Source organism: Camellia sinensis, chromosome 2 (assembly GCF_055761805.1).
Source record: "Camellia sinensis isolate YWXY chromosome 2, ASM5576180v1, whole genome shotgun sequence".
Lineage (NCBI taxonomy): Eukaryota > Viridiplantae > Streptophyta > Magnoliopsida > Ericales > Theaceae > Camellia > Camellia sinensis.
In genome coordinates, this window is record NC_138962.1 from 56944076 (window position 1) to 56970473 (window position 26398).

A 26398-nucleotide genomic window follows, 5' to 3' on the forward strand; every position below is an offset into this window, starting at 1 on the left:
AACCATGATTCCAAAAAATTCAAATACATTTAAAAACCCTAACATTGACAGAAAAACCCTAACCCGTATGCCAAAAAATTCCAAACCCTAATTTCATAACCACAATGATAAAAACCCTAACACATTTAATAATTCACAAGTAAAACCCTAACATTGACAGAAAAATACAACACATTTACAAACACAAAAACTAAATACATAAAATTAGGGTTAATGTCATACCACGGAGAGAGAGAGAGCAGAGACAGAGAGCGAGAGCGAGCTGAGATGGAGGAGCGAGAGCAGAGAGAGAGAGAGCGAGCGAGAGCAGAGAGCGAGCGAGAGCAGAGAGCAGAGAGCCAAAAACCTAAGTCTGAAAATCTGAAAAACGTATGCAAATGAGGGGGGGGTTCGTTCGTATATATGAAGACTTTGAAAACGCTGATCTAAAAAGCGATTTCATTTAAATGAAATCGCTATTAGAAATAGCGTTTTTTTGGCAACAAAATTTGAACTGAAATCGCTATTAGAGATAGCGTTTTTTCTTTTGTTAAAATCGCTATTAGAAATAGCATTTTTGGGCAATTTTGCAAAAAGCGCTGTTAGAAAAAGCGTTTTTATCCGCAGAAAAACAAACACTAGAAGCGCTATTTGTAATAGCGACTTCTTAATCAAAGTCGCTATTTGTAATAGCGATTTTCCTGTTCATCTACTTTTGCGCTCCTAACAGTAAAAGCGCGAATAGTAATAGCGCTTTAACTTAGTTCTGGAATTCCGTCAGAAGTTGGCCTAGTTTTGAAAATACAATACAAAAATGGCTTATATTGGGAAAAGCCTCCACCAAACAGCCCTTAGGCGATGTGGCGAAGATTTGGTGGTTTGGTAATTACCGGAAAGAAGTTTGAACTGTTAACCCTCCTCGCCCTCTCTCTCTCTCTCTCTCTGGATCACTAATTCGGGTTGAAACCTACAAAACCTATAAAAGGCTCCGAGAAAGTCGCTCGAACAAACATAGGTACACCCTCTCTTCACCTTTCTCTATAGTTTTTCTTCACTTCGATCGAATAGTGATTAGGGTTTCGTGTTTTTCCCTTTGCCTGACTCTGTGATCTATTCTGTGTAAATATGTTCATCTGTTTGAATTAAGAATTTCATGGAGATCGATTTAATTTATGTTATTATACTAGTGTAATTTTAGTCAATATGGTTTGTTTTTGGTTTGTGGGTTCTAGGGTTTGTTCATATGGGGTGTTAAGTTGTTGATTATGATGATGGATGTCCAAATTGTGTCCCCAAGAAGCCCCTTGTGTTTGAAAATTTGCAAAGATCCTTTTTTTTTTTTTTTCATTGAGGACAATTTAACATTGGAGAGGAAAAAGCTAGAGGTGTTGATGTCAAATTTCATAGTCGATGATGAAAAATGATTGTTTTGTATGCTGAAAAACGGATCGTTTGCCTTTTAATGGAAGTGAATATATTCACTCTGATTGGTTTTTTTTTTGGGTGAATAACTCTGATTGGTTTTGAGTCTTCAAAAAACACAGTTTTTGAGTTTGAGTTTGAGTTTTCGTGTTTTGTTGTTATTTATTTATTTATTTATTTTTTGTATTTTAGTCATTTTTTTAGATGCACCTAATCTAAATATACTTATGTCGTGTTTGGTTGGGGGATTTGAGGAGGGATTTGGAAAGGGAAAGGGAAAGGGAAAGGGAAAGGGAAAGGGAAAGGGAAAAGGTGTGTGAAACTAGGTGAAATATAGGTATGTTTTATTCACATTTCACCTACCTTTTCCATTTATCTTTCCAAATCCCTCTTCAAATCCCCCAACCAAACACAATATTAAAAAAAAGTAAATTTTTTGTGAAGAAATCTAAAAAGAGTTCAATAAATATAAAAAAGAATACAAAATTGTACTATTATTAAAAAAAAAATTATTTAGTGAAATTTTAAATATTTTTTCACAAATTTCGTACTTTGTAAGTGTATCTAGATTAAGTGGATCTAAAAAGTAAAATTAAAAAATTGATTAAAATACAAAAAACATTTGCAAAAAATAAAAAAATACGATTGCAAACTCAAAAACAGTTTTCAAAAAACCCAAAACCAAACAGAGTGGTGATTTTATTGTTTAGAAAATTCAATTTAAAAAAAAATTAAGGATCATAATAGACATATGCTTCTGAATTCTTCTTAGCGGCAAAAAATTGAAAGAAAAGAGAAAATAGATTGCATTTTGGCTTGTTGTAGAGCAGTTTCAAAGAGCATGGACAATGATTTATACACATATAATTTGAGAAAATGAAAAAGGAGTAATCCTAAAGGTACAACTTATTGGATCCTATAGATTCATCATACAGTTGCCATATCAATAGACATTACAGATTATATATCAAACCAAAAGAATAGGGAAAAGAATTGATATTGATGTGTATGTATTTTTGTTTTGCATGATAATATGAGAAATCCACGTGTGTTATTTTTAGTCCAAACCTAGAAAAGGATAATGATTTCTTTTAGTGCAGCTTTTAGCAAGCTAAAAACTGATAATCTAATTGCAAAAGGTAAAACCATCCCTTTACAACTTTGCATTATTCAGTTTTTTCAGCTTATTAGAATAATTTTTGCCTCATAAGATGTAAGAATAAGTTGTACCAAACACTCTAGCATATACTTCCAAAATAAGCTACAACCTACACCAAACAGGTCAAAAAACCCAAAGGATGGTTCAAATTCTAATTAAAGTGATACATGTGCTGGTGCAAATCTTGACATCAGTGTTTGAAAGTTATTCTGTCCATAGAGGTTGGCACTCTATTTGACAATAGCTAACACTTGAATTCAAAATATTTGTGTTTTCCTCAAATTCTGTGCAATTTTGTGTTAATATGAGAGTAAAATTTTCTTTGAAAATTGGTTGACCTGTTTAGGTAACAAAAGAAAGTATAGTTTTTGGTTTTCTCACTTTTCCCCGCCGAGTCTCTCTTTGGGGGGTGCCCCCCACCTCCTCGTCTGGTTTCATTGACGTAAAATTGTTCTCCGGAGAAATTTCGAATGAAATAGAATTAACTTCTAATCTCTTTGTGTGAGAATTATCTACCAAGTAAATGGGAGTATAAACAAATGAAAATGATTCGTATTGAGATAGTTTGAATTAGCAATAAGATGGACTTCATATTGGCATTTAAGGAGATTTATAGCAAAAAATTTCCTGCACTTAACACAAGTCAAGATGTAGGAAAGTGCTTTGCATGGACTAGTTAGCTTGTTTTCATAAACTGTTTTCATGTACAGCCAAATACAAAACTGTAGAAATTTAATGTATAAAGAGAAAAAGAGAATTGTATTATTGATTGATGTTTGTAATTGTTACAAGATTCCTATATATAGGAGAGGGTGAGTGTGTAGTAGGTGAGGAGTAGGTGAAGTGGAGGTGGTAGTGGTGTAGTGGGTTAGGTTTAGTGGAGTAGGTTTAAGTGGGTGAAGTAGGTGAGGTGAGGTAGATTTTAACAGCCCCCCGCAAACTCAAGGGGGATAGGAACTAACCAACTTGAGTTTGGAGAGAGTAACAAAACAAGAAAATACATAAAAATAAAAAAAAAAAGGATAGGAGACACTGTATGGTCGTGTCAGACCATTAGTGAAGACACTGGACGGTGGTGTCATAACGTTGTAGAGGACACTGTATGGTGGTGTCATAACGATGTAGAAGACAGTTTATGGGGTCATGTCGGACCGTTGTAGCAGACAATGTTGTGACAGTTGTTGGGACAGTTTACGGAGTCTTGCTGGACCCTTGTAGAAACTAACCGGAATCAATGTCGGGACAGTTTACAAAGTCTTGTCGGACCCTTGTAGAAACTAACCGGAATCTATGTCGGGACAGTTTACAGAGTCTTGTCGGACCCGTGTAGAAACTAACCGGAATCTATGTCGGGACAGTTTACAGAGTCTTGTCGGACCCATAAAGGAGCTAACCGGAATCAATGTCAGGACAGTTTACAGAGTCTTGTCGGACCCTTAAAAAGTCGCACCCTCAAAAGGTGTGCCCAATTTTGTCAAAAGGCGTGCCATCAAAAGGCGTGTCCACTTTATCAAAAGATGTGCCATGAAAAGGCGTGCCAGTTTGTCGGGCGGCAAGAGGCGCGCGATGCGCGTGGCTGGCCCTGGCTATTTAAAACAAGGTTGAGGCGAAGGCTGTGCATACGAGTCTGAAACCTCTGAACGCTCGGAGAGCTTGTCTCTGCAAATCTTGAAACACCCGGAAACCAACCCTTCTCTGAAACACCTAGCAACTCAAAAACATGGCCTCTTCTTCCCGTCCAGTTACCCAGAACCTGCTCACGCTCTTTCCAGAACTGAACGAGCCCACAAGAGAAATAACTGGTGCGGTGGCCAGTGAACCGCAACCAAACACCTCTGGTTTTGCTCCATTGAACTTTCCGATGCGGTCGGTGGAGCAAAAAATGGCGATGCAAACTGATATTGAGGCTAATCAGTATACTCTGAAGTCATGCGTGGAAACCATGACGGCGGTCACAAATTTGTCGAACCGGCTGCAGAGTAGGACAAATGAGGTGCAGCATTTAAACTCCCAGCTGGCTCTGCTCCAACGCATGTATAAGGATGCGCGAGCAGAGATAAGCGTGCTAAGGACAGAAAACAAGGAGCTGAAGCGGAAGGCCACCGTGATGTTCCGATTTGGAGGACCGCCATATGCGGCAGTGGAGGAGCAGGGAGTAAATGTGCTCGGTGGCGTGGGAAATCCGGAGGCAACACCGTCAAGGGCCGGCCAAGACGGAGGCAAGAAGAAGAGACCGGCGGCAGAGTAGAGAAGAAAAAGCCCGCCTGTGGATGTGGTTGTTTGGGTTTGTTGTTTTTTTTTTTTTTTTTTTTTTTTGGTGTAAAATTGTGATCAGGGCGAAATACCGATAGAAATAAAATGAGTGTATTGTGCAAATCCGAATGGCTTGAAGGTACAAGACTGAGCAGAAAAAATAAATGGAATGAATTTTTTTTTTTTTTTTTTTAATAATAATAATAATAATAATAATAATAAATAGGTATCATGGAGTGGGCGGTGATAAAAATATGATTTAGAAAAAAAGAGGAAGGTGGTGGAATGATGGGTCAAAAAGTAGAATAAAACAGAAAAAAAAAAAAAAAAGAAAAGGTGCACATGAGTTGGTATGTCAAAAAGTAGAATAAAAACAAAAGTGCACATGGGTTGGAAAGTAACATGACCTCGTCAATTATTTGTCCATAACCAGTTCCTTTCTCCTTAAACCAGTATGGGATTTTTCTCTTGGTAAATATGATGTTATCATCGGGGAGACCCGGCAAAGCAAATGTCTCTGTAACATAGAACAAGAACCTGGGAATGCCGAGGCGAGCACCAAGGTCGGCAGTCCAGGGATGGAACATGTCGCTGACGATGCAATCAGGGCGGCGTCGTTTGAAATGATCGCCGATGACCTGCGATTTTGGACGCCGATCACGAGGTTGAGATTTTCCGGCGAGGAAAAGAAGCAGAAGCTTCCGAGATCGCAGGATTCGCCTCTGATGGTGACGACGTAGGTGAATCGGACGGCGATGATGAGAACACCGAAGACAAAGAGTCGAACCAGAATGTTCCTCAGTAAGCTTGGCTTAGACTCCATAGCTCTCTGTATATACTAAATCTAGAGAGAGATGTGGAATTTGTGGCAGCGGAGTGAAGGAATGTGTGGAGGTCCGGCGGGCGGCCAAGGCGAGGCTGCCGCCCGCCGGTGAAGCAGAATTACTAGCTTCTTAACCTTGCTCTGATACCATGTAGAAATTTAATGTATAAAGAGAAAAAGAGAATTGTATTATTGATTGATGTTTGTAATTGTTACAAGATTCCTATATATAGGAGAGGGTGAGTGTGTAGTAGGTGAGGAGTAGGTGAAGTGGAGGTGGTAGTGGTGTAGTGGGTTAGGTTTAGTGGAGTAGGTTTAAGTGGGTGAAGTAGGTGAGGTGAGGTAGATTTTAACAAAAACGGAGACCTTATTTTGAAGGGAACCTAATTTGTTTTCTCTTCTCTTGTGCCCCTCTATTTTTTCCCCACCTCCTTCAGTGGAATGTGTAGTAGTATTGTAGTTAGTTTTCTCTACAGTTTAGAAGTGTTTCCACAAAATCACAGGTAACGCAGGTCTATTTAATTTTTCCAACTAGTTTGTTTGCATTGTTTTTCATTTTTGTGTCTTTCTTACAAGTGTGTACGCCCGATGATGTTAGCACACATTTCAAGGGCAGGAGTATCTGAATCAGGTTGGCCATTTAGAAAGCTTCTGTGATAGAAGAAAGTCCGTCAATAAGTTTTTGGTAGTTAGAACATGAAGCGCAAGCGTGGGAATAAGAAAGGCAAATCAAAGAAGCTCCCTGTGGTGGTAGTGAACGAGCCCACCCAAAACGTTGTCAGTCTAAATACAGAAGATAATTCTGGTTTTGGTGATATTGACAATGATGATAATGACTGTGGAATGGAGGCTGAGACACCATCTTCAATGGAAACTGATCAGCCAGAGAAACTTGCAAGTATTAATTCTGACAGATTAATTAATAAGGCATCTGCAAAGTTGGTTTATGGGCGCGTCAAAGTGAAAATCAAGACGAAAACGTTACAATCTCAGCTTACTTCTTCAGATGTGCCTACACAAAGTGATACTGACAAGAGTAGCCAGCAAGTAGGTCAAGAAAATCAGGGAATAGTTAGTGAGAAAATGGAAGACAGTGCCAACTCATTGCCTGATGTGAATACAGCTGTTTCGGGTAATCCATCCAAGAAAGCTGGGAGCATAAAAATTAAATCATCAAGGGGCTTTGGTTCTTTAGGTATGAATCAGTGTAGTAATGCTGCAGTGGTGCAGAGTGAGTGTACAAACCAAAAAGAACCTGGGGTACTTTGTCGGGATCCTCACTATAATGAGCAAGAATTAACTGCTTCCCTGGAGGTATCTTGAATATATTGCTGTTTTCTAAATACCTACAAATGATGTCTATTTGCATATTTACTTATTCTAATCCTCCTTTTTGTCCCTAAATAGGTAATTAAGAAGATAATGAAAATGGATGCTGCTGAGCCCTTCAATGCTCCCGTGAATCCTGTTGCGTTGGGAATACCTGTGAGTATGAAGTGTATTGTTCATTGTATTGAAGTGTATTACATTAGGGTGGGATACTGTTTTGTAATCTTGGCCCTTATTAAAGATTATAATGTAATCTCTCTCATCTTGTTCTTTGCCAATATCTCTGGAATGAGAGACATTTCTATGTTTCTGCACAACCGGGGGGGTGTCATCAAGAGCTGTTTAAAGTGTATTATTTTGAAATTTCTTGTCTATTAGCTGCTGGTTTCTATTTCTATTTCTATTTGAGAAGTTGGGGTACATTAGTATGTTGTAAAGAGTCGGATGCTACTGGATGGGAATTACGGAACACCTAGGACCAGTGAGACACAAAAAGTAGAGAGAAACAATGAACAGGAATTGTTTGTTCCAAAAATAAACAGGAATTGTAAATTGCACGGACACATAAAACACAAGATTTATGTGTTTCACTCCCAAACTACGGTTATGTCTACAGTTGTTGTGGTTTCTCTATGTTAGAAAGATTTACAAACAAGATATGGCAATATTTGCCCCCACCTGCATATACTTAGTGCGTGGGATCTACTAGTCACAAGTGTAGAAATACCAAAACCTTTAATCTATAATTTATCAGGATCCATACTACCACCACTATTGTGTATAAGGGACATCATTGATGCCATTGTTCCTCTTATTATCGTTGGAGATGTTATCCATTCTTTCCTTTATTATAACTGGCTTTGATTAAACAAAAAAGGAAAATTTTTTTGCTTGTTTCAAGGATCATGCTATTCATTATGCTGCTTAAAATCATGAAAAGAGAGTACTTCAATTGTTTGGGATTTTTGTTGTTGTGTGTGCCAGTTTTAGATGTACTGTGTTATTCCAAAATACTTTGTTATACTCCTTTGATTTGCCTAATGCCATGTACCTTCTTATCGGTTGGAACCAGGATTACTTTGATGTCATTGATACACCTATGGATTTTGGGACAATATGCAGCAACCTTGAAAGCGGTGTTAAGTACATGAATTCAGAGGATGTGTTTAAGGATGTGCAATATATCTGGGAAAACTGTTACAAATATAACAATAAAGGTGATTATGTTGTGGAGCTCATGAAGCGCGTGAAGAAGAACTTCTCAAAGTATTGGACGGCTGCTGGGTTGTATACCGAACATCCCGGTATTAATGGTGAGGTTTTCATGGTCATGCTCTTCCTTGCTTCATGGTTTTGTTTGAACATTCTTTAACAATATTTGTTACTTTAAATTTTTTGCTTCTTCTTGATCTTCTTTTGTTCTTTCTTTTTCTTCTTCTCTTTTTTTTTTTTTTTTTTTTTTTTTTTTTGACAATTACAGATATTTTATTGCAACTTCCCAGTTTACTGTTGATCTATGTATTTTGACACATTGATATAATCATTGACTTGATGTTTTACTGTTTTGTTCCTTACCTCAATTGACTATGCTCTGAAGATACGTGGGTACTGGTGTGCTGTGTTTTGTTCCTGGTATCTGCATACTATAATTATTTGTCTAATTTAGTTTTTTTGTGTGTTTGTTGTGTTGTGTGAATCAATAGGAGAGTAAGTACAAATATGAGAAATATTACATCAAATAGAGCACTAGCTCAACAATATCTAGAAAGTCAACAATCACCAAACTTAACACAGCCAATGACCAAGCCCAAACTAGCTACATACAACCCAAAGCCCAAGCCCAATAATTACTAGCTCCATACAACCCCCATATAATGGGGGAGAAATAAACATCACCACAAAGGGTATCAAACTTCTCTCTATATGAGTTGAACTCGAGACTTCACACCACAAAGCGGCGCTAGTCAAATTTAGTTGTTTGCTCACCCCATTGGTTAACATTAGTGATTACAGGGATTATTGCATAGGAAAATGATATTTGTCAATTGATGGATTTCACTTTTTAAATTTTTTCCCCCTAAAACCTATGCTTAGTGTCAGATTCATCAATTGATGACTTTCACCACGTCAAGGTGACACTCTTCCGACTACCGCTAAGTTATATCTCTTCTGTCTCCATTGAGAAATAGAACTGACTAATCCTAAGTCGAAGGTTGAGAAACTAATGCTGGATAGTTCATTTTGTTAGTCCAATTAAGCAACCATAAATTATTCCAATTGATAAAAAAATAATATATGAAGTCCCACTGCTACCATAGATTGGCCATAGATACACAATCTAATTCTCATGCAGTTTTCATATTTCTTACTTATTTTATCTATGTAGTGTGAAATGGTGTTTACAAACTAACATAGAGTATTTATGCATAAAATGGGAGTCTTATACATTGTTATACAGTAAACTAGACTATTCAGGCATACTTCATGGATGTATGTCCAACTAAGCATACTGGACACATATCTCGTACCTTTACTAAAAGTTTCAATTGTTCGACATGGATACATCACAAATTTAGAAGAGAAAATGTAACATAGCATACAACAAACGCCATGTGTACAAGTAGGATCTATCATTATTTTATGGTACGTCCTACATGTACGTACTACATTTGTTGTGTAAATTCACTTGGGAAGTGAACATAAAAAAAACGAAGACTGAAATCACCAGGTGATATCTGGCTGCTTTCTATTACATATGCATGTCATGGTAGCAATAAGTTCTTTTTTTTTTCTTTTTTTTTAAAAAATAAAAAATAAAAAAATAATATGCTTGCCTTATTTGTTAACAACAGTATTTTCTTCTTTGTAGGTGTTGAAAGCATTCAATCAAAGGATGTTGCGCCTAGCAGCAATGAGAAGATGCAGGTGAAAGGTGGTTCATTAAAACATAAGATGCGAAAGCGCCATGGGTATGCCTTTGCAGGTTTCTTTTATGTGATTTTATTCTGAGTAGTTGTTGTGGTTTTACTTCATTGGAACCATAGTTATTCCAAAAAATGTTTTGTTAATGATAGTATATCAGTTGAGAAGTTAAAATGGAATCAACGTGTTAAAAGTCTTGGCTTTTCTGGTAAACTAGTAAATATTACAGTTGATACTCAGTCTTTGTCATTGGTATTTCAGCATTACTGCTAAGTGCATGTAGCTTGTTCCTTTCGATCTAATACAGACACTTAATATCAAGATGTCTGTTGGAGCTCATCTCTGTGCTGGCTAGAGCACTTTCTTGTACAGTATCTGGAACCATTTAATGCATTTTTTTGCTTCTTTTGGTTATGGCAATTGATAGGATTAGATATTTGTGGTGAGTTTGAATATCATCAATGTTTTTCTTTATTTTTTTTATTTTTATTATTATTATTATTTTTTATGAATAATGGTGCTTGGAGTTAACCTATTTAATGTGGATACGAAAAAATAAAAATAAATATAGAAAAGGAAAAGATAGAAGGAGATTTATTTAGGAGTCAAATTTAGGACGATACAGAGAGAAAGCAAGCTTAGATGCAATGAGAAGGTGGATGAAAGAGTGAAGCACAGGGAAGTAAAAGGTGGAGTAGTCTGATTGCCCACAACAGATTTACTGCTCAAAAGACTTGGAGTTGAATGATGATGTCGGCTTTGTTGAGCTCAGTGAAATTTGAGGTCCCAATAATTGCTGATTTACCGATTGCTTTGGTAATAATGGTATCCCTCATAAGTACATAATTGAGAAGACATAGTAGCTCTTATTCAAACAATTATTAAGTTGGTGAATTACTAATTAAATTGCTTATACTTGTCCATGTTTATTTTTGGTTGTGTTATTATTATTAATAGAGAATGAATAGGATTATTATGGCTCTGTTTGTTTGTGTTTTGGAACTTTAGTTCCAGTATAATGTTCGCACGTGGTGTTTGTTTACACCTTTCAAAAATTAATTCCAGGTGAACTTTTGAAAACTCGATCGAGGGCAGGAAAATTTAGACTAACCGGTCATCCCACCGGTTGACCGGAACAGTGCAATTTTTTTTTTGTTGCAATTGACATGTTAATTTTTATATATTCAACAAAAAATATTTTCTGAATTTTTTATGAGTTTTAATAGAATTTTGAGTTGTGTATTTTGTTATGAGTTGTAAATTTTTGTATCAAATATCATTTGTCACATCAAAAATTTCCCACTCAATTCAAAACTCTTTTCAAAAGTCATTCACTAAATAAATTTTCTACACTCAAACCATAATTCCAAAACTCACAAACTCAAAATACAACTCCTATTCTCAAATCATATTTAGAAAGCTCTACCAACGCAACCTATATATGTTGAATTAATTAAGAATGATTAACTGAGTACAATTATATAGGTTAATAGAATAAAACCCTAAACACTTAAAGGACTAAACTATCCTTAATGAACAATATAAACTACAATTCACACCCCCCCTCAAACTGAGGATGCGAGTGCAGAAAGTATTGAAAGTTTGCCAAGAAAAAAAACGAAAACGATCAACAGTGTGAGTCTTCATAAAAAAATCGGCCAACTGAAGAGAGGAGGGAACAAAAGGGAGAGTAATAGTGCTAGCCTAAAGATGCTGTCTGACAAAGTGACATTTTATTTCAACATGCTTGGTCTGCTCATGAAAGATTGAATTATGGGCAATCTGGACAGTGCTTTGATTATCATAATATAACGGAGTCGGATCAAAAAGAGAGACACCCATATCAGAAAGAAACCACTGAAGCTAAACGATCTCGGAAGTAGCATGAGCCATGGCACGATACTCAGCCTCAGCTGTGGAACGAGCAATAACAGATCGTTTTTTACTTTTCTAGGATATGAGAGAATCACCGAGGAAAACACAAAGACCAGAAGTGGATTTGCGATCAGAGATGTCACCTACGCAATCAGCATTAGCATAGGCACGAAGAGTCAAGTCCGAAGAGGCAGAAAACAGCAAACATTGTAACAAAGTGCCACGAAGATAGTGCAGAGTACGGAGTAAGATATCCCAGTGTGTGGAACGAGAAGCAGAAATAAACTGATTGAGAATGTGCACAGCATGGGAGATATTCGGACGAGTAACAGTGAGATAAACAAGGCACTCAACCAACTCACGATACATAATGGGATCCTCAAAAGGAGCGCCATCAGAAGCCGAAAACTTAGCATGCAACTCAAGAGGAGTGCTGACAATTTTGTCATCAGTGAGATTGACACAAGAAAGAATATCACGAGCATATTTAATCTGAGAGAGAAGATACCCAGTAGGAGAAGTAGCAACCTCAATTCTTAAGAAAATACTGAAGAGATCCCAAATCCTTCATCTCGAACTCCTGAAACAACTGATGCTTAACCTCCTCAATAGTACCATAATCAGAGCTAGTGATGATCATATCATCCACATATACGAGAAGCAGAACAAGGCCAACAGAAGTGCACAATCATGATGACTAGGGCAAAAACTAAGCTGAAGTGTAACAGAGTGAAAGCGTTCATAGCAATTATGAGGAGACTGCTTGAGACCATATAGAGCTCAGCGAAGATGACAAACAACACCAGGAGGGCTCAGCGAAGATGACAAACAACACCAAGAGGGTGAGAGAGACTCGGTGGAGGGCACATATACACTTCTTCAACAAGATGCCCATTCAGAAAAGCATTTTTGACATCTAGTTGAAACAAAGGCCAGTGATAGGCAGTAGCAACAGAGATAAGAGTGTGAACAGTATTCATCTTGGCAACGGGGGCAAAAGTCTCATCGTAATCAATCCCATACTCCTGAGAAAACCCCTGGGCAACCAAACGAGCTTTGTACTGTTCCAAAGAACCATCAGAAAGGGTTTTGACCTTATAGACCCATTTACAGCCTACAATATTCTTGTCAGCAGGTAATGGAACCAAATCCTAAGTCTGAGTGTTAGCCAAAGCAGTTAACTTGTCATTCATGGCAGCAATCCAATTGGGATCATGACAAGCTTCCTTATAGGACCTGGGCACAAGATAAGTATGAAGACAAGAAAGAAAAGACTGATAAGAAAGGGGAAAACATGTATTACCAAAACCATACCAGTTCGGAGGATAATGGTCTCACGTTAGACAGCGATGTGCAAGAGGAGTGGGATCCAAAGAAACAATTGGAGGGACAGTAGAGCTAGAGACAGGCGAGCTCAGAAGTGCTTTGCGGCGCTGATAAACAAGAAGAGGAGCAGGGAAAGCGGGAGCGGGATAGAAAATGGTTGGCGAGACAACAGAAGTGCTAGTAAGAGGCAAAGTAGAGACCTCAAGATCAGAAACAAACTCATTGGGAGAAACATCAGGAGGAAATGGGTCAACGTGAACCAATTCATCCTTAGTAATAGGGACAGGGTGGAAGGTATAGTGTAGTAGGGTAGTTTTTCTAAAAAGGTGGCATGCCTAGACACAAAGCTTTTTGGTGGTAGGATCATAGCACCGTTAACCTTTTTGATTAATGCCATACCCTAAAAACACACATAGGACACAACGAGAACTAAGCTTAGAGCGCTCCCGTTTAGAAAGGAGCACAAAGCATGCAAAACCGAAAATATGAAGAAGAGAATAATTGGGAGTAACACCAAAAAGACGCTCATACGAAGATGAGCCCGAGAGAAGAGTAGGCATCCGGTTGAGAAGATATGCAGCAGTGAGCACAGCTTCTCCCCAAAAAATAGAAGGGACAAAAGACGAGAGCAACAAAGAGCGAGCGGTATCAAGGAGATGGCAATTTTTGCGCTCAGCTCGACCATTTTGGGCAGGAGTGTCAGAACACGAAGGCTGATGAATAGTGCCATTAGTAGCTAAAAACTCTTCAAACTCAGACAAGTAATCCTCACCCCCCACCCATATCAGAACGGTGAACTTTAATGGTGGTGGAAAACTGAGTGCGAATCATAGAGTGAAAATTAGAATACATTTTGTAAAAATTAGATTTTTGGGTCATCAAATAAATCCAGGTAAACCGACTATAATCATCCACAAAAGACATAATATTGCGAACCACCCTTGGTAACTATAGGGAAAGGACCCCAAACATCAGTATGAACCAAATGAAAAGGAGAAAAAGAAATAGAACTACTTTTATTAAAAGGAAGAGCAGACATTTTAGCCAGTTTACAACCTCGACACTCAGAAATATCATCAATGGGAAAATTGCCTAAATATCCAAACCGAACTAACATCCTCAAACAATCACTCGATAGATGACCTAACCTAGAATGTCAAATATAAAATAAAGAAGACTTATTGTTTAAACAGAAAGAAGACAATGCAGTAGAAGACATTTTTGAAGGAACATGCAAGCTGTCCAAGGTATACAAATCTCTAACTCTACGCCCGATCCCAATTTGCCTCTTGGATACCCGATCATGCACAACACAATGAGAAGAAGAGAAAACAACATCAAAACCAGAGTCAGACAATTGTGGCTGAGCGAAAGGTGAGGCACATAAAATACAGGAGAAAGAGACAAATGGGAAGAGGAAATAGAACCAATAGAGTGTATAGACATAGAAGAACCTCTGTTATCAGAATCTTACGATTCGCGATTCGATTCGTAATTTTTGCAAAATCGATACGAATCTATAGGTGAATCTATTTTGGAAGTGAATCTCTAGTGAATCGCACGATTCACAATCGATTCACGATTCGATTCACTTTTTACGATTCATGCAATTTTAAAAATTATTGCGTCTGACATATTTTCGACTTTTTTTTTCTCCATCTTTTTAGTGAAAATGACATAATATAACTTCTAATAGCATTTGATACCAAGATAACCAACATATATACATGATTTATTGTTATTTTAGTGATCATGGAGTTTTTAATAGAATCCAATCAAATTCAGTCAAATCTAACATATTTTTAACCTTTCTTATCATTTCCCCCCCCTAAAAAATGTAATATATCTTCTAAAGATATTTAAGATTAAAATTACACTATGAATTATCTATTGCTATTTTATTAAATTGAATATAATTGAATATTACATGTGTGAGGTCAGTTATATCTTTTAAAATGTTTTAGGCTTTAAAATAAAATATTCTAAATAATTCTTTCTTATTACTTACTATTACTTAAAAAGTATGTATGCTTATTATCCAAATATCAATATCATTGTTAATTATTGTTACCTTAAAAATTGATAATTTGTCAATTTGGTTATTATCTTTATTAAGAATGGTTGATAAGAAATATCTATAAAAGAAAAAAAAGGTAAGATAGTGATCTTACATAGGAACCTTTATTAACTTCTTACTTATTAAACTACGTGATTATCATTCAAAATAACATTTTTATTGATTTAAGTCTAATTATTTCATATTCATAAGATATATTTATCATCTAAATGTGTAGATATATGTTTTTAAGTAATTTTAAAAAAGTGACCGAATCTTTATGATTCGCGATTCGATTCGATTCGCGATTTGAGACGAGGTTATTTCGATTCCCGATACGAATCCCGATTTGACAACTATGAGAAGAACCATTAGTAGTAGCAATAGTGATAGAAGAAGAAGGGGAGACACAATTACTAAGGAGAGATGCAACAGGGGTCATATGATGTGAACAACCCCAATCTAAAATCCACGAAGTGTGGATATTACCAGAAGAGGATGAACCAGACAAATCTAACTGAGTGGTAGTCATAGCGGAGGCCTAGGACGAAAGATTTGGATTAGCTACCATGAAAGGCTTGAACTGCTCAAACATAGACTGCATATTGGAAGACGGACCATTTTCAGAAGCTGGTGCAGAAAAGGCGGTAGATGAGCAAGATCCCGAAGATGGCGGCTTAGAGGATGGTGGACCAGATAAACAACCCTTGGACTGCAAAAATTTAGAACAAGCATATTTCCAATGGCCTCGCTGATGATAGAAGCTGCACTCATCCATGGAAACTCGAGGCTTGGGCTTACTAGTAAACCTGAAATAAATGAGATGGTGGGGTAGGCAAGAGCGAAGGAGTGACAAAAATTGACTAAGAGGCAGGAGCACCATGAGCCACCTTAAACCGGGTTTCTTCCGCAATAAGCTCACGGACAGCACCATCAACAGAAGGCAAGGGGGACCGATGAAGAATAGCTCCCCGAAGTGGCTCAAATTGATCACAAAGGGCCATAAGAAACTGAACAAGACGTTACTTCTCCCGATACTTGGTATAACTGTCAAGTATCTGCAAATCTGATGGTGCCATTAAAGCAAGTTGATCCCAATATGTTGACATCTCATTGTAGAACTCCTAAATGGACTTATCTTTTTGACTAGCATTGTGAATAGACATCTCAAGTTCATACTGTTTTCCAAAGTTAGACTCAAGGTACATAGTTTTCAAATAATCCCAAACTTGTTTAGAAGCAGAATATTTGGAAAAATTCATACCAATGGTAGTTTGAACTGAATTATGAAACCAAGTAAGAATTTGTGCATTTTCCTTATCCCATTTAGAAACATCAGCCGCAGTTTCTTTGGATTCCATAGGTCTAATAGTTACACCAATAACATAGTTCCACATGCCTTTACCCATTATAAATTCTTCATTACATGAGGCCAATAAGAATAATTGGTACCATCTAACTTGGTGATAGCTCGCAGTTTATCATCACCCATATTGCTATAACCAAAAGACACAGTGAAATCAAAGCAGAGTGAAAGGCAGCCGAGGAGAGAGAGATACACCACCAGCAAAGAACCAGATATCACTTGAATAAACAACTACCGACTAGAAGTTGAACAACAGGGGCTGTGATACAGAGATGAGACGTACCACGAACAAAAGAAAAAAGTGCGAACCTCAAGGCTGAAGAGGGAGACGAGTCATGAACCACTTGCGAGAAGAGAGAGAGTGATGTCGATGGTCGATGATGCGAGAGAGAGCCAACGACAGAGAGAGAGCCAACGACAGAGCTGCGATGAACAGAGATGGACAGAAATGATGATTGGTGATGCGAGAGAGAACCAGCGACAGACCTGCGATGCGAGAGAGAGCCAGCAACCTGCAATGAACTGAGATGGATAGAAACGATGGTCGATGACCTACAATGTGCAACTTTTGGTGCCTTGAATAACCTAGGTTTGATCATAACTTTGCTCTGATACCATATTAACAGAGAATGAATAGGAATATTATATATGTCGAATTAACTAAGAATGATCAACTGAGTACAATTATATAGGCTAATAGAATAAAACCCTAAACACCTAAAGGACTAAACTATCCTTAATGAACAATATAAACTACAATTCACACTTATAACTTATTATTCCTATGCCGGATTCACTTTTGTGGTTGCTTTTATTGTTGTTGTTGTCTGGGTTCTTACAGCATTAAACTATAAACTTTTGCTTCAGGTTAAACTTTGGCCATTTCGATTATTTGATGGCTTCTAAGGAACTTGTAATTATTAAATCTATTTTTAGGTCACACTGAATTTAAGTGACCAGTCACTTCGTGGATGGGTTTAGCTCATTCAATTTTCTGAAAGTTAATCTTAAGTCTAGGTCAATGGTACATGAGATTATTTATTTTTTTGTCTTCGTTTCTTTTCTTTATTTTTTGTTCTATCCTAAAAGCATTAAATGTCTATAGATTTACTAGTATAGTTTTCTATGGAAAATAGTTCTCATATTTTTGTCATTCAAGTTGCCTTAAAAAAAAATTCACTTACTGAGTTATCTTCGCTCCCTCCCCCCCACAAAAAAAAAAACAGAGTTAAACGGCATAAGGACGACTGTCTGTGTGCTATATGTGTAATGATGCGTCGCAGGCAGGAGCGTGAGGAGAGTGCTCAAATTGAAGACCAGATAGGGACTAGTTACAGTCATCTGGCTCAAGAAGTGAAGCCCGAGGTACATTGAAGTCTTTGACTACTGATATTCATTGGTTTCTAGTTTAATTTGTGGATTTTCTTGGCCCAATTTGCTGTCCTAAAAATGTGAATGGGTTCAACTTGGAATTGGCTCATTCCCAATTAGAAAATTTGATGTGTTTGGCTCAATAAATGAAAGACTGCAAAAATCTACAAAATTCTATCTATGAAAATTTAAATTTGTCTGTTTCTTTTTAAACATAGAATCACCTAATTTGAAACTGTAGATTTGCAAAATATTTTTGAGACTGAAGATTTTGAATTCACTTATTTATAAATTCATAGATCTTGAATTAGTCAATTAGAAATGAAAAAGGGCCAATGAGATGTTTGGGTGTGTTAAGGCTTGACTAGTCTTTCTGTCTCTGCAGTCCCCTGGCCAATCGTGACCAGGCAATTATGCATTACTGGTATACATCCTTGGAGGTTTGCCCAAAACCTAAGGGGGACTACTTGAACTCAGGACCTCAGCTTCTTGGATCAAGTTCCCAGCTGCAAGGAATATCTAATGATCCTGGGAAGTTGGGAACTAGCTTAGCCACTTTCTTGTTCATCATATCTGCGACGATTGTGTCTTGCTTGATGAATATATGTTTTGAACTTTTGACTGACTTGATATAACTAACGAGTATAAAATTTGGTTGACTTTAGATAAAGTAAAATATATCCCAGTGCTACCTTTTTAGTTTGTATTTACAAAAGTTAATTTTCATTCTTTTAAAAGGAACCTTCACCTGGAGAAAGTCCCTACGGTGAGAATACTTCATCCAATATGGATAATTCACCCGGGCCAGATGCAGATGCGGACTTGGAAGAAAAAGTAGAGGAGGTGAAGTTGGAAGTTACTAAACAGCTATATAGCCCAATACAAGAGAAGCAGGAGGAGGAGGAGAAGGGCAATGAAATGGATATGCAGACAAAAGGAGGGGTTGAAATGTCTGGACGTTCACAACCAGGTGAAAGATCTGGTGAAGAGCACAGTAGAGACTACCCAACACATATGGTGGAATCTGGTGGTGATATGCAGCAGCAGGTTGATGCTCAGACAGAAGAAACATCAATGCAACATGAGCTCGAAACTGTAGCTGTTGAGCAACAGAAGCTAAAGGTACGTGACTTCTTTCTGCTGATTTTTTTTCCCCCAGAATCTTTATGTGTGATCTTCCAGAAATAAATGTTATAGGCTGCTTAGATTTCTTATGGTGTTTAGCACAACACCATAATCATATGAGGAAAAGGTTGGTCATTACAATAATCATATGAAGAAATTAAGATTACAGTTGGGCCATTGGTTGTTTGAATCTCTGAACGTTAACAACTTCCGCTTCCATTATGGATGCTAAGAGAATTGAAATGCAAATTTTACAAAAGATTCTGAAGGCATTTCAAGTTCAACTACTAAGGAAATTAAATTTTGATCCACAGGAGATGAAGGGAAATTTTATATGAATAAAATCTGCATATGGCTACTAGATAATTTTGCCTTTTTGGTTGTGTTGATAGGTTACTTGATAATTGTTTGTTTTCAAACCTATTGCCAAACCTATTGCGAAACCTATTGCGGATTTTTTATTGGATGAGATAGAATGTATTTAATATTCCCATAATGTGAATCTTCAATTTTTTTGTAAAGAATGTTACTGCAGACTACCGTGTGTGTTGTAACTAAAGAAATGCATTCATTCTCTTAATGGTCTTTTTGTGATTGCAGGAATTGTCAGATAAGAGACAGAAAGCTAAAATGTACGAGAATTTACGTCGTTTTCAAAATCCTATGCTTCTGAAGTTATGTGGAACCCTCTTTCCTGACAATCACAAATCTGTATGGAGCGGGCCTCATTCACTGGCTCGGCGTCCTGATCTTGGTCGAAGTAGTTCTATTCATGAAGCTATCATGACATTCATGAAGTAGATAAGGTATGTGTTGCTTAACTTTGTCTAGAATTCTTGAGCACATTCCAAAAAATAACTTCATTTGGTGCCTGGAAATTATTTGAGGAAGCAACTTCAAAGTGTTGTGGTTTTGGATTTGTACAACAAGAGATTGATGAGCATAATTTGTGATGGTTAGAAGGGAATTTGTAATTTATGCAAGCAATAAAGACAAAAACACCAAGCTTGATTTTACATTAGACCTCTGGTCTTTTGTGGGTTATAATTTGTTTCATGTAATATGAATATACACATGCCTCTAGTTTTTTCTTTTTCTGATACTTCTCCCATGAAATGGTCTATTTTGTGGAAGAAATAATATTTTCTACTTTTGTTATGGAATGAATAAAAGAATAATTGACGGGCTGCGTCTTACGGGTCAACAGGCCATTGGACCAGTTGGGCTTCAACAGTTGGGTTTGGGTTTAGGGCTTGGATTGGGTTTTAACTCGATCCAAGTTAAAACCTGATAGATTTGGGTTAGGCTGCAGACCTTCAACTTAAATGATTACCTTTATAAATGAGCTTTCTAGTAAAATTTTTGTTTTTTTGTTTTTTTAATAAATACATACATACATATATATATATATATGCTTCGTTTGTTTTGCTGCATTACATTACAGGTTCCTTATAAAACAGGTTTTCTTGTACAATGTCTTTTTTAGAAGATTTATGCACCAATCTAAAAACATGTTTTCGTATTTTTTAACATTTGATACAACAAAAATCAATGAATAACAATTTTTGGTTGCCAATGGATAAAATGTTGTCTTTTAAAAATAAAAAATGCTTTCTAGACCTAATGAGACAGATCGGTCTTTACCAATGCTACCCTGCCTACGGCAACCATCAATGCCATTTCCAAGGCTAAATCCAATCAAAACACAAAAATGTGCAAAAACAATTTTAATGACTAAACAAATGGAGTTCTAGGTACTTTTTTTTCCTGCCAGAAATATTACACTAATTTATTCACCTTAATAACAGAAAGAAAATAAAAATAAAAAAGCAAAGCCAACTTAAATGATATGAGTGACTAGTTCTCTAGTGCTGGTTAGGGTTGGCAAAGGATCATATGGCAAATGCATTCTTGATTTAAAACAAATGACGATTAATAGCCCGTACCGTAAAATTTTCCTGATAAATTAACAAGTTATTTTGTCATAGTAAAAATGCACTTTATACAGGTTTACTACAAGTTACTAGTTGCTGGAAAGAGGAAGTGATTGGAATTGTTGATCTTTGGCTTACTATAACCACTTCAGAGCCCCTAAAAATGTTCCCCGACGATCTCATTGGTGACCAAACGAGCGCTCAAATATATTAGTCGGCAAAAGTGATTGGCGACTAAAAAATAGGCTTTTGGCGACTAAAAATTTAGTCGCCAAAAGTGAAATTTCTTGTAGTGCATTTGTTCTTCATTGCTCTGCTATGAACCCAAAGAAAACAGCGCTGAGTGACCAACTATGATAGAGGTTGTTCAAATTGGAGACGGAACTAGGAGAAGATTATAGGGGAACATAACTCTTCTATTTCTGTAAAAAATATTATTTGTTATAGTACTTTAAAAATATATTTATCTCATTTTATATATAAAATGTCCCTAATATAAATAATAGGGCAAATTACATATACCCCTCTCGAGGTTTAGCTAAATTACAGATATTTCCTGAGGTTTGAGAAATTACAGATACCCTCCTGAAGGTTATATTTTCATAACAAATTAGGGGATAATTTGTTATGAAAATATAAACCTTAGGGGGTAGTTTGTTATCAAAATATAAACCTCGGGGGGGTATCTGTAATTTTTCAAACCTCAAGGGGTATCTGTAATTTAGCTAAACCTCGAAGGAGGTATATGTAATTTGCCCTAAATAATATATATACATACATATATTTCATTTTTCTCTAATCTTGCATTCTTCTTTTATTTTGCACCAAAAAAACTACTTCATCTTATTAGAGATTGCTTCTATCAATGATGGATCTAGGGGGGCTAAAGGGGGCCGCACCCCCAAAAATTTAAAAAATATCATATATTATATTAGAAATTTTAAAATAATTTAAAATTATAGAAGTTCGCACCCTCAAATTTTTTTTAGATAATTTCAAAATTATATAGAATAGATCCCCAATTTTTTTAACTATTTGGAAATTTTCGGCGCAATATGATGGAAGATAGTTTTCTGGCTAGTTACTTGATTACGTACATTGAAAAAGATATTGCTCGAGAGTTTGATGTAGACTCTATCATTCATGCTTTTGATATTATGAAAGAGCGTCGAGCTCAATTGAAGATGCCTAATTTTAGTAAATAAATGCATGTAGAAATAGTTGCTACTTTTTTGTAAGTGAATATGGACAAAAAAATATTCTCAATTGTCTGATCATCTTTTTGTACTCAACTATGTTAACAAGGAATATATAGTTTAATATTTTATCGTAACATTATTGATTTTTTTCATGTTAGTAAAAATTGGTATTAAACTTCAAATTTTATTAGTTAGAGGTTAAATGTACTTTGTCCCCCCAAAGTTATAATCCTAGATCCGTCCCTGACTTTTATGATATTTGATTTTTTTTTTTTGTGTGTATATATATATAAAATTTATATATCATATTATACATGCATGTATATTTGTGTATATGATGACAAAAATTTATTCATCTTTTGACCATTTTGGTGATAAAATCCTAATTCCATCCTTAGTTCAAATGTTATTGGAGTCTCCCTGCCAGTCACTGAAATTTCAATCGTCGTCTTCTGCAATCCTTTATTAACTGTCAAAGAATAGTGAGAAAGAGAAAAGTTGTCTAAATCTTCAAAATAACCATATCTTAATTTGAAGCAACTTGAAGTTTAGGTCTCTCCATCATATTAAGTGGGCGTGTTTGATTGGGGGGATTGGAGGGGGACTATCCACTATTTGGATTACAATCCAAATAGTGTTCCTTATCCGCCGTTTGATTTTTTTTTAGTCCGCTGGACATGGAGTCCGGCCGGACTCCATGTCCCCCATATGGGGGACTATTGTGTCCTAGGGGGGTGGGATAGAATGTGGGGGACTATTTACTGTTGGGATTAGATGTGAAAATGACCATTTTGACCCTCTACTATTTAATTATGTATTATATTTAATAAAATTCAATAAAATTTAAATGTCTCAATTTAAAAATAAAATAATTTTATTTAACTTTTTATTGATGTTTTATTTATTTAAATTTTTAAAATAATTTTTTATAGATATTTTATTGATGTTTTATTTTAAAATTTTGTTTATAATTTATTTAATTTCATTATTTAAATTTTAATATGTGTTTTATTTAAAATTTATTTAAAATTTTAATTAAAAAAATAATATAAATTTTTTATACAGGTTATACAGTATTTTATTAAATCAAATTTAGTGGTTATTTATTTATTTAATTGTGTAAAAAAATAAATTTATTTAATTATGTAAATAAACAAACACAGTAAAGTTTTGCATGTAAAAAAAATAATGATTTGTTATACAGTAATGATTTAAAACAAATTTTATTGATATTTTATTTATTTAATTTAAAAAAAACGAATTTATTTAATTAAAAATAATTAAAATATTAAAGATATGTTTAATATTTCTATTACTTAGTAAACAATTGAAAAAGGGTAAAATAGTCTTTTGTTCATTTATCCTATCCAGTCCGTCCAACCAAACGTTGGATTCACTGAAAATAGTCCTATCCAGACATCTAATCCCATGAAAAAACAAACACAGGATACATATCCAATCCGACCAAATAGTCCGGGGGATTCACAGTCCCAGGACTCAAGTCCGATAGATTCTAATCCCCCATTTTCCAGTCCGTCCAATCAAACACACCCTTAAGAGCTATGTTACATGGACTCGGGTACGGGTGTCGGGTGCGGGTATGTATCTAGAGGTCGGACTCATCAAATCATAAATTTAAGGATACGCGAACTCGGCAAAAAAATGTCATATTTTTATATTTTTAATCTAATATGTGAGATAAAATGGTATTATATTTAACTTATAGTGTCAAAATGACATTTATAGCAATTATACAACAATATGTACATATAATAATAGTGTTATATACAATTATATAAGAAGTATCCGTTGAAAAGTATCCGACACATATCTCATACCCTTGTCCGAGTGTCGGGTGTCCAACACGGGTATTTGATTTATTTTGAAGAGTCCATGTAACATAGCTTAAGAGTATTGAAAGTATCAGCGATACGGGTCGGGTCATATATCAATTAATATCTGATGGTATTATCAGCTCATATATTGAAAATATTCACCTATCAGCCAATATTTCATATTCTAGGTCAAACTCTCTCTCTCTCTCTCTCTCTCTCTCTCTCGGTTACCTTAGAATGGGTTGATGTTGTTAAGCCTTGCCATGTGCAGAGTTACATTTTTTTTTTCTTTCAATAGTTTCTTCTCACTTAGGCTTAGGCATAGGAAATTTGGTGATCATAAAAATAAGGAAAAATTGCTATTCAGTTTAAAAGATGAAAAATAATTACAAATACGCGAAGTTGTAACCTTTTCCGTGAATTTATTTCATAAAAGAAGCTGCACCCCCAGCTTTTGTAAATAATTTCCTCATCTCTCACTGTCAAGTAATTTCCCCAAAAACAATTGATGGATGTGGTTAATGGTTAGAAAAAATATTTGAGACACCTAATTTATCGCCTTTAAAAATCACCTCTAATTATGTGTTTGACAAGTGTTAAATTTTGATTTGTCAAATATTTTATTATATGGGGTCTAATCTTAATGTCACATTATTAGAGATCATGTAGGGATGATAAATTACAACAATGCTTGATAGTTCGAATTTGCATGGCCCGAATGACTTGAATATCTCAAAATGACGTCATTTTATAAACGATGTCGTTTTGAGACATTCGAATCATTTGAGCCACATAAATTAAGCTACCAAACATTTTTCGATAAATTAATGAGATGTAACATTGTTGAATAGCATTGTTGGAGTGATACATCCTATTAGTATCATATACTACATACATACATTTCATAGACAGATACAGAGAGGGGTGGAGTGTACTTAATCTATTAACAATAATGTTAGAATCACTTTTAAATGTACTAACAAACATATTAACTAAACATAATATTAGGCGAATCTGTGCCGGGTAGTGGGGTTCATGTGCAAGTTTTCTCTCAATATATTTGTTAATATTTTTAGCATTTCTCATTTATTAATTAATATATGATCATGTGTATTTTTATAAATATATAGAATTAATGTATCATTCAATCAATTTATTAATTTTTATTTTTTGATATTCTCACTTTCTATTTTTTGAAATTTAATAGAAAAAGGAGAAGCATGGTATGTATTCTTTCACCCATTAATTTCAAAGATATCACTTTCATTTAGCACTTTGTTACATGAGATCTGGTGATATATCCAATTTGGGTTTTAAATAGCGGGTATTGATGGATTAATGGGTATAGGTTGTGAAGTAGGAGTATCAAGCAAAAAATCAAGAGTCAGGTGACACGGTTATGAATTTTTTAAAATTATTAACAGTAAAAAAGAGTTTTATAGTAATTGAACTAGTTATATTAATTGTGATTCAGATCATGAATCAATTATGAATTGATACATATTGCAGACTGACCAATACACATAAAGTTTTTATTCCCACCAATATAGGGTTGTGTCTAGTGATAGCAAAATATTTCGACCCGTCGAGTCCCCAACTCTTTCTCACCTTTTCTTTTATTTTTATTTTTTTGCCATATGATAGAATGCTAGAAGGTTAGTAAGTTAGATTACAACAAAAGAACCGTAGTCGCTCAATCGACTCAAACCCTCAACCTTTGACCTCCTCACTATTTCAAAAGACAGCTACATAGACCACTTAGGCCAAATGCCCCGTTTGACTCTTCCTTACCGAACCTATGCTCTATCTATTGCCATCCTTAGTTGTGCTGGTAACAAAAAACTAAAAAATCAATAGTATCAATTGATACGTATTGGCCAATATTTAAAATCATAAGGCTTCTCCATTCAAGGCATGCTGGCAAACTGAACCAACCCGCCTAGTCTATACATATACATAAAATTATTTCGCAATTACCTATCTGTTAGTTTCATGTATAGAGAAAGAGAGAAAGAGAGAGAAGATTATATTGTTGTAAATCTTATATTTGAATTGTGTACAAAGAGCTTCTATATATAGGAGAGAATACATTCGTGGTAGTGCGGTAGGTGTGGTAGGTGTAGTAGGTGTGGTAGGTGTATTATAAATACCTTATACCAAATATATACACTAACAGCCCCTATCAAACTCAAGGTGGATAGACATCAACCAACATGAGTTTGGAAACTAAGTCACTGAAACGACCAAGGGGATGAGCCTTGGTGAAGATATTAATAGGTTGATCAGCAGAGGCAATAGAATGGAGTTGGACTGTGCCACGAATAACATGCTGGTGGATAAAATGACAGTCGATCTCAATATGTTTAGTGCGATCGTGGAAAACATCATTATGAGCAATTTGAATGGCACTTTGGTTGTCACAGT

The 26398-nt window shown here is 35.7% G+C and overlaps 1 protein-coding gene across 2 annotated transcripts; it reads left to right on the top strand.

Moving 5' to 3' along the window:
• The first annotated feature begins 765 nt into the window (after positions 1-765).
• LOC114309809 (uncharacterized) lies at positions 766-20164 on the top strand. Of its 2 annotated transcripts, none has more exons than XM_028255635.2 (8): positions 766-994; positions 6235-6950; positions 7044-7121; positions 8038-8278; positions 9835-9934; positions 17737-17875; positions 18620-19003; positions 19607-20164. In XM_028255635.2, exons 2-8 carry the CDS (start codon positions 6333-6335, stop codon positions 19805-19807), a joined length of 1761 nt encoding a protein of 586 aa, XP_028111436.2. In that variant the 5' UTR covers positions 766-994; positions 6235-6332; the 3' UTR covers positions 19808-20164. The 2 variants fall into 2 exon arrangements, with proteins under 2 accessions (XP_028111436.2, XP_028111428.2); XM_028255627.2 differs by having other exon boundaries at positions 818-994; positions 6213-6950.
• The last annotated feature ends 6234 nt before the right edge of the window (positions 20165-26398 follow it).

What these genes read in the sequence shown, in the direction of transcription:
- LOC114309809 (XM_028255635.2), top strand. Translation starts at nt 6,333, where the DNA reads ATGAAGCGCAAGCGTGGGAATAAGAAAGGCAAATCAAAGAAGCTCCCT. An exon ending in AAGATGCGAAAGCGCCATGG is followed by an intron (nt 9,935 to 17,736) that starts GTATGCCTTTGC and finishes AAAAAAAAACAG; the next exon opens with AGTTAAACGGCATAAGGACG. An exon ending in TTGAGCAACAGAAGCTAAAG is followed by an intron (nt 19,004 to 19,606) that starts GTACGTGACTTC and finishes TTGTGATTGCAG; the next exon opens with GAATTGTCAGATAAGAGACA.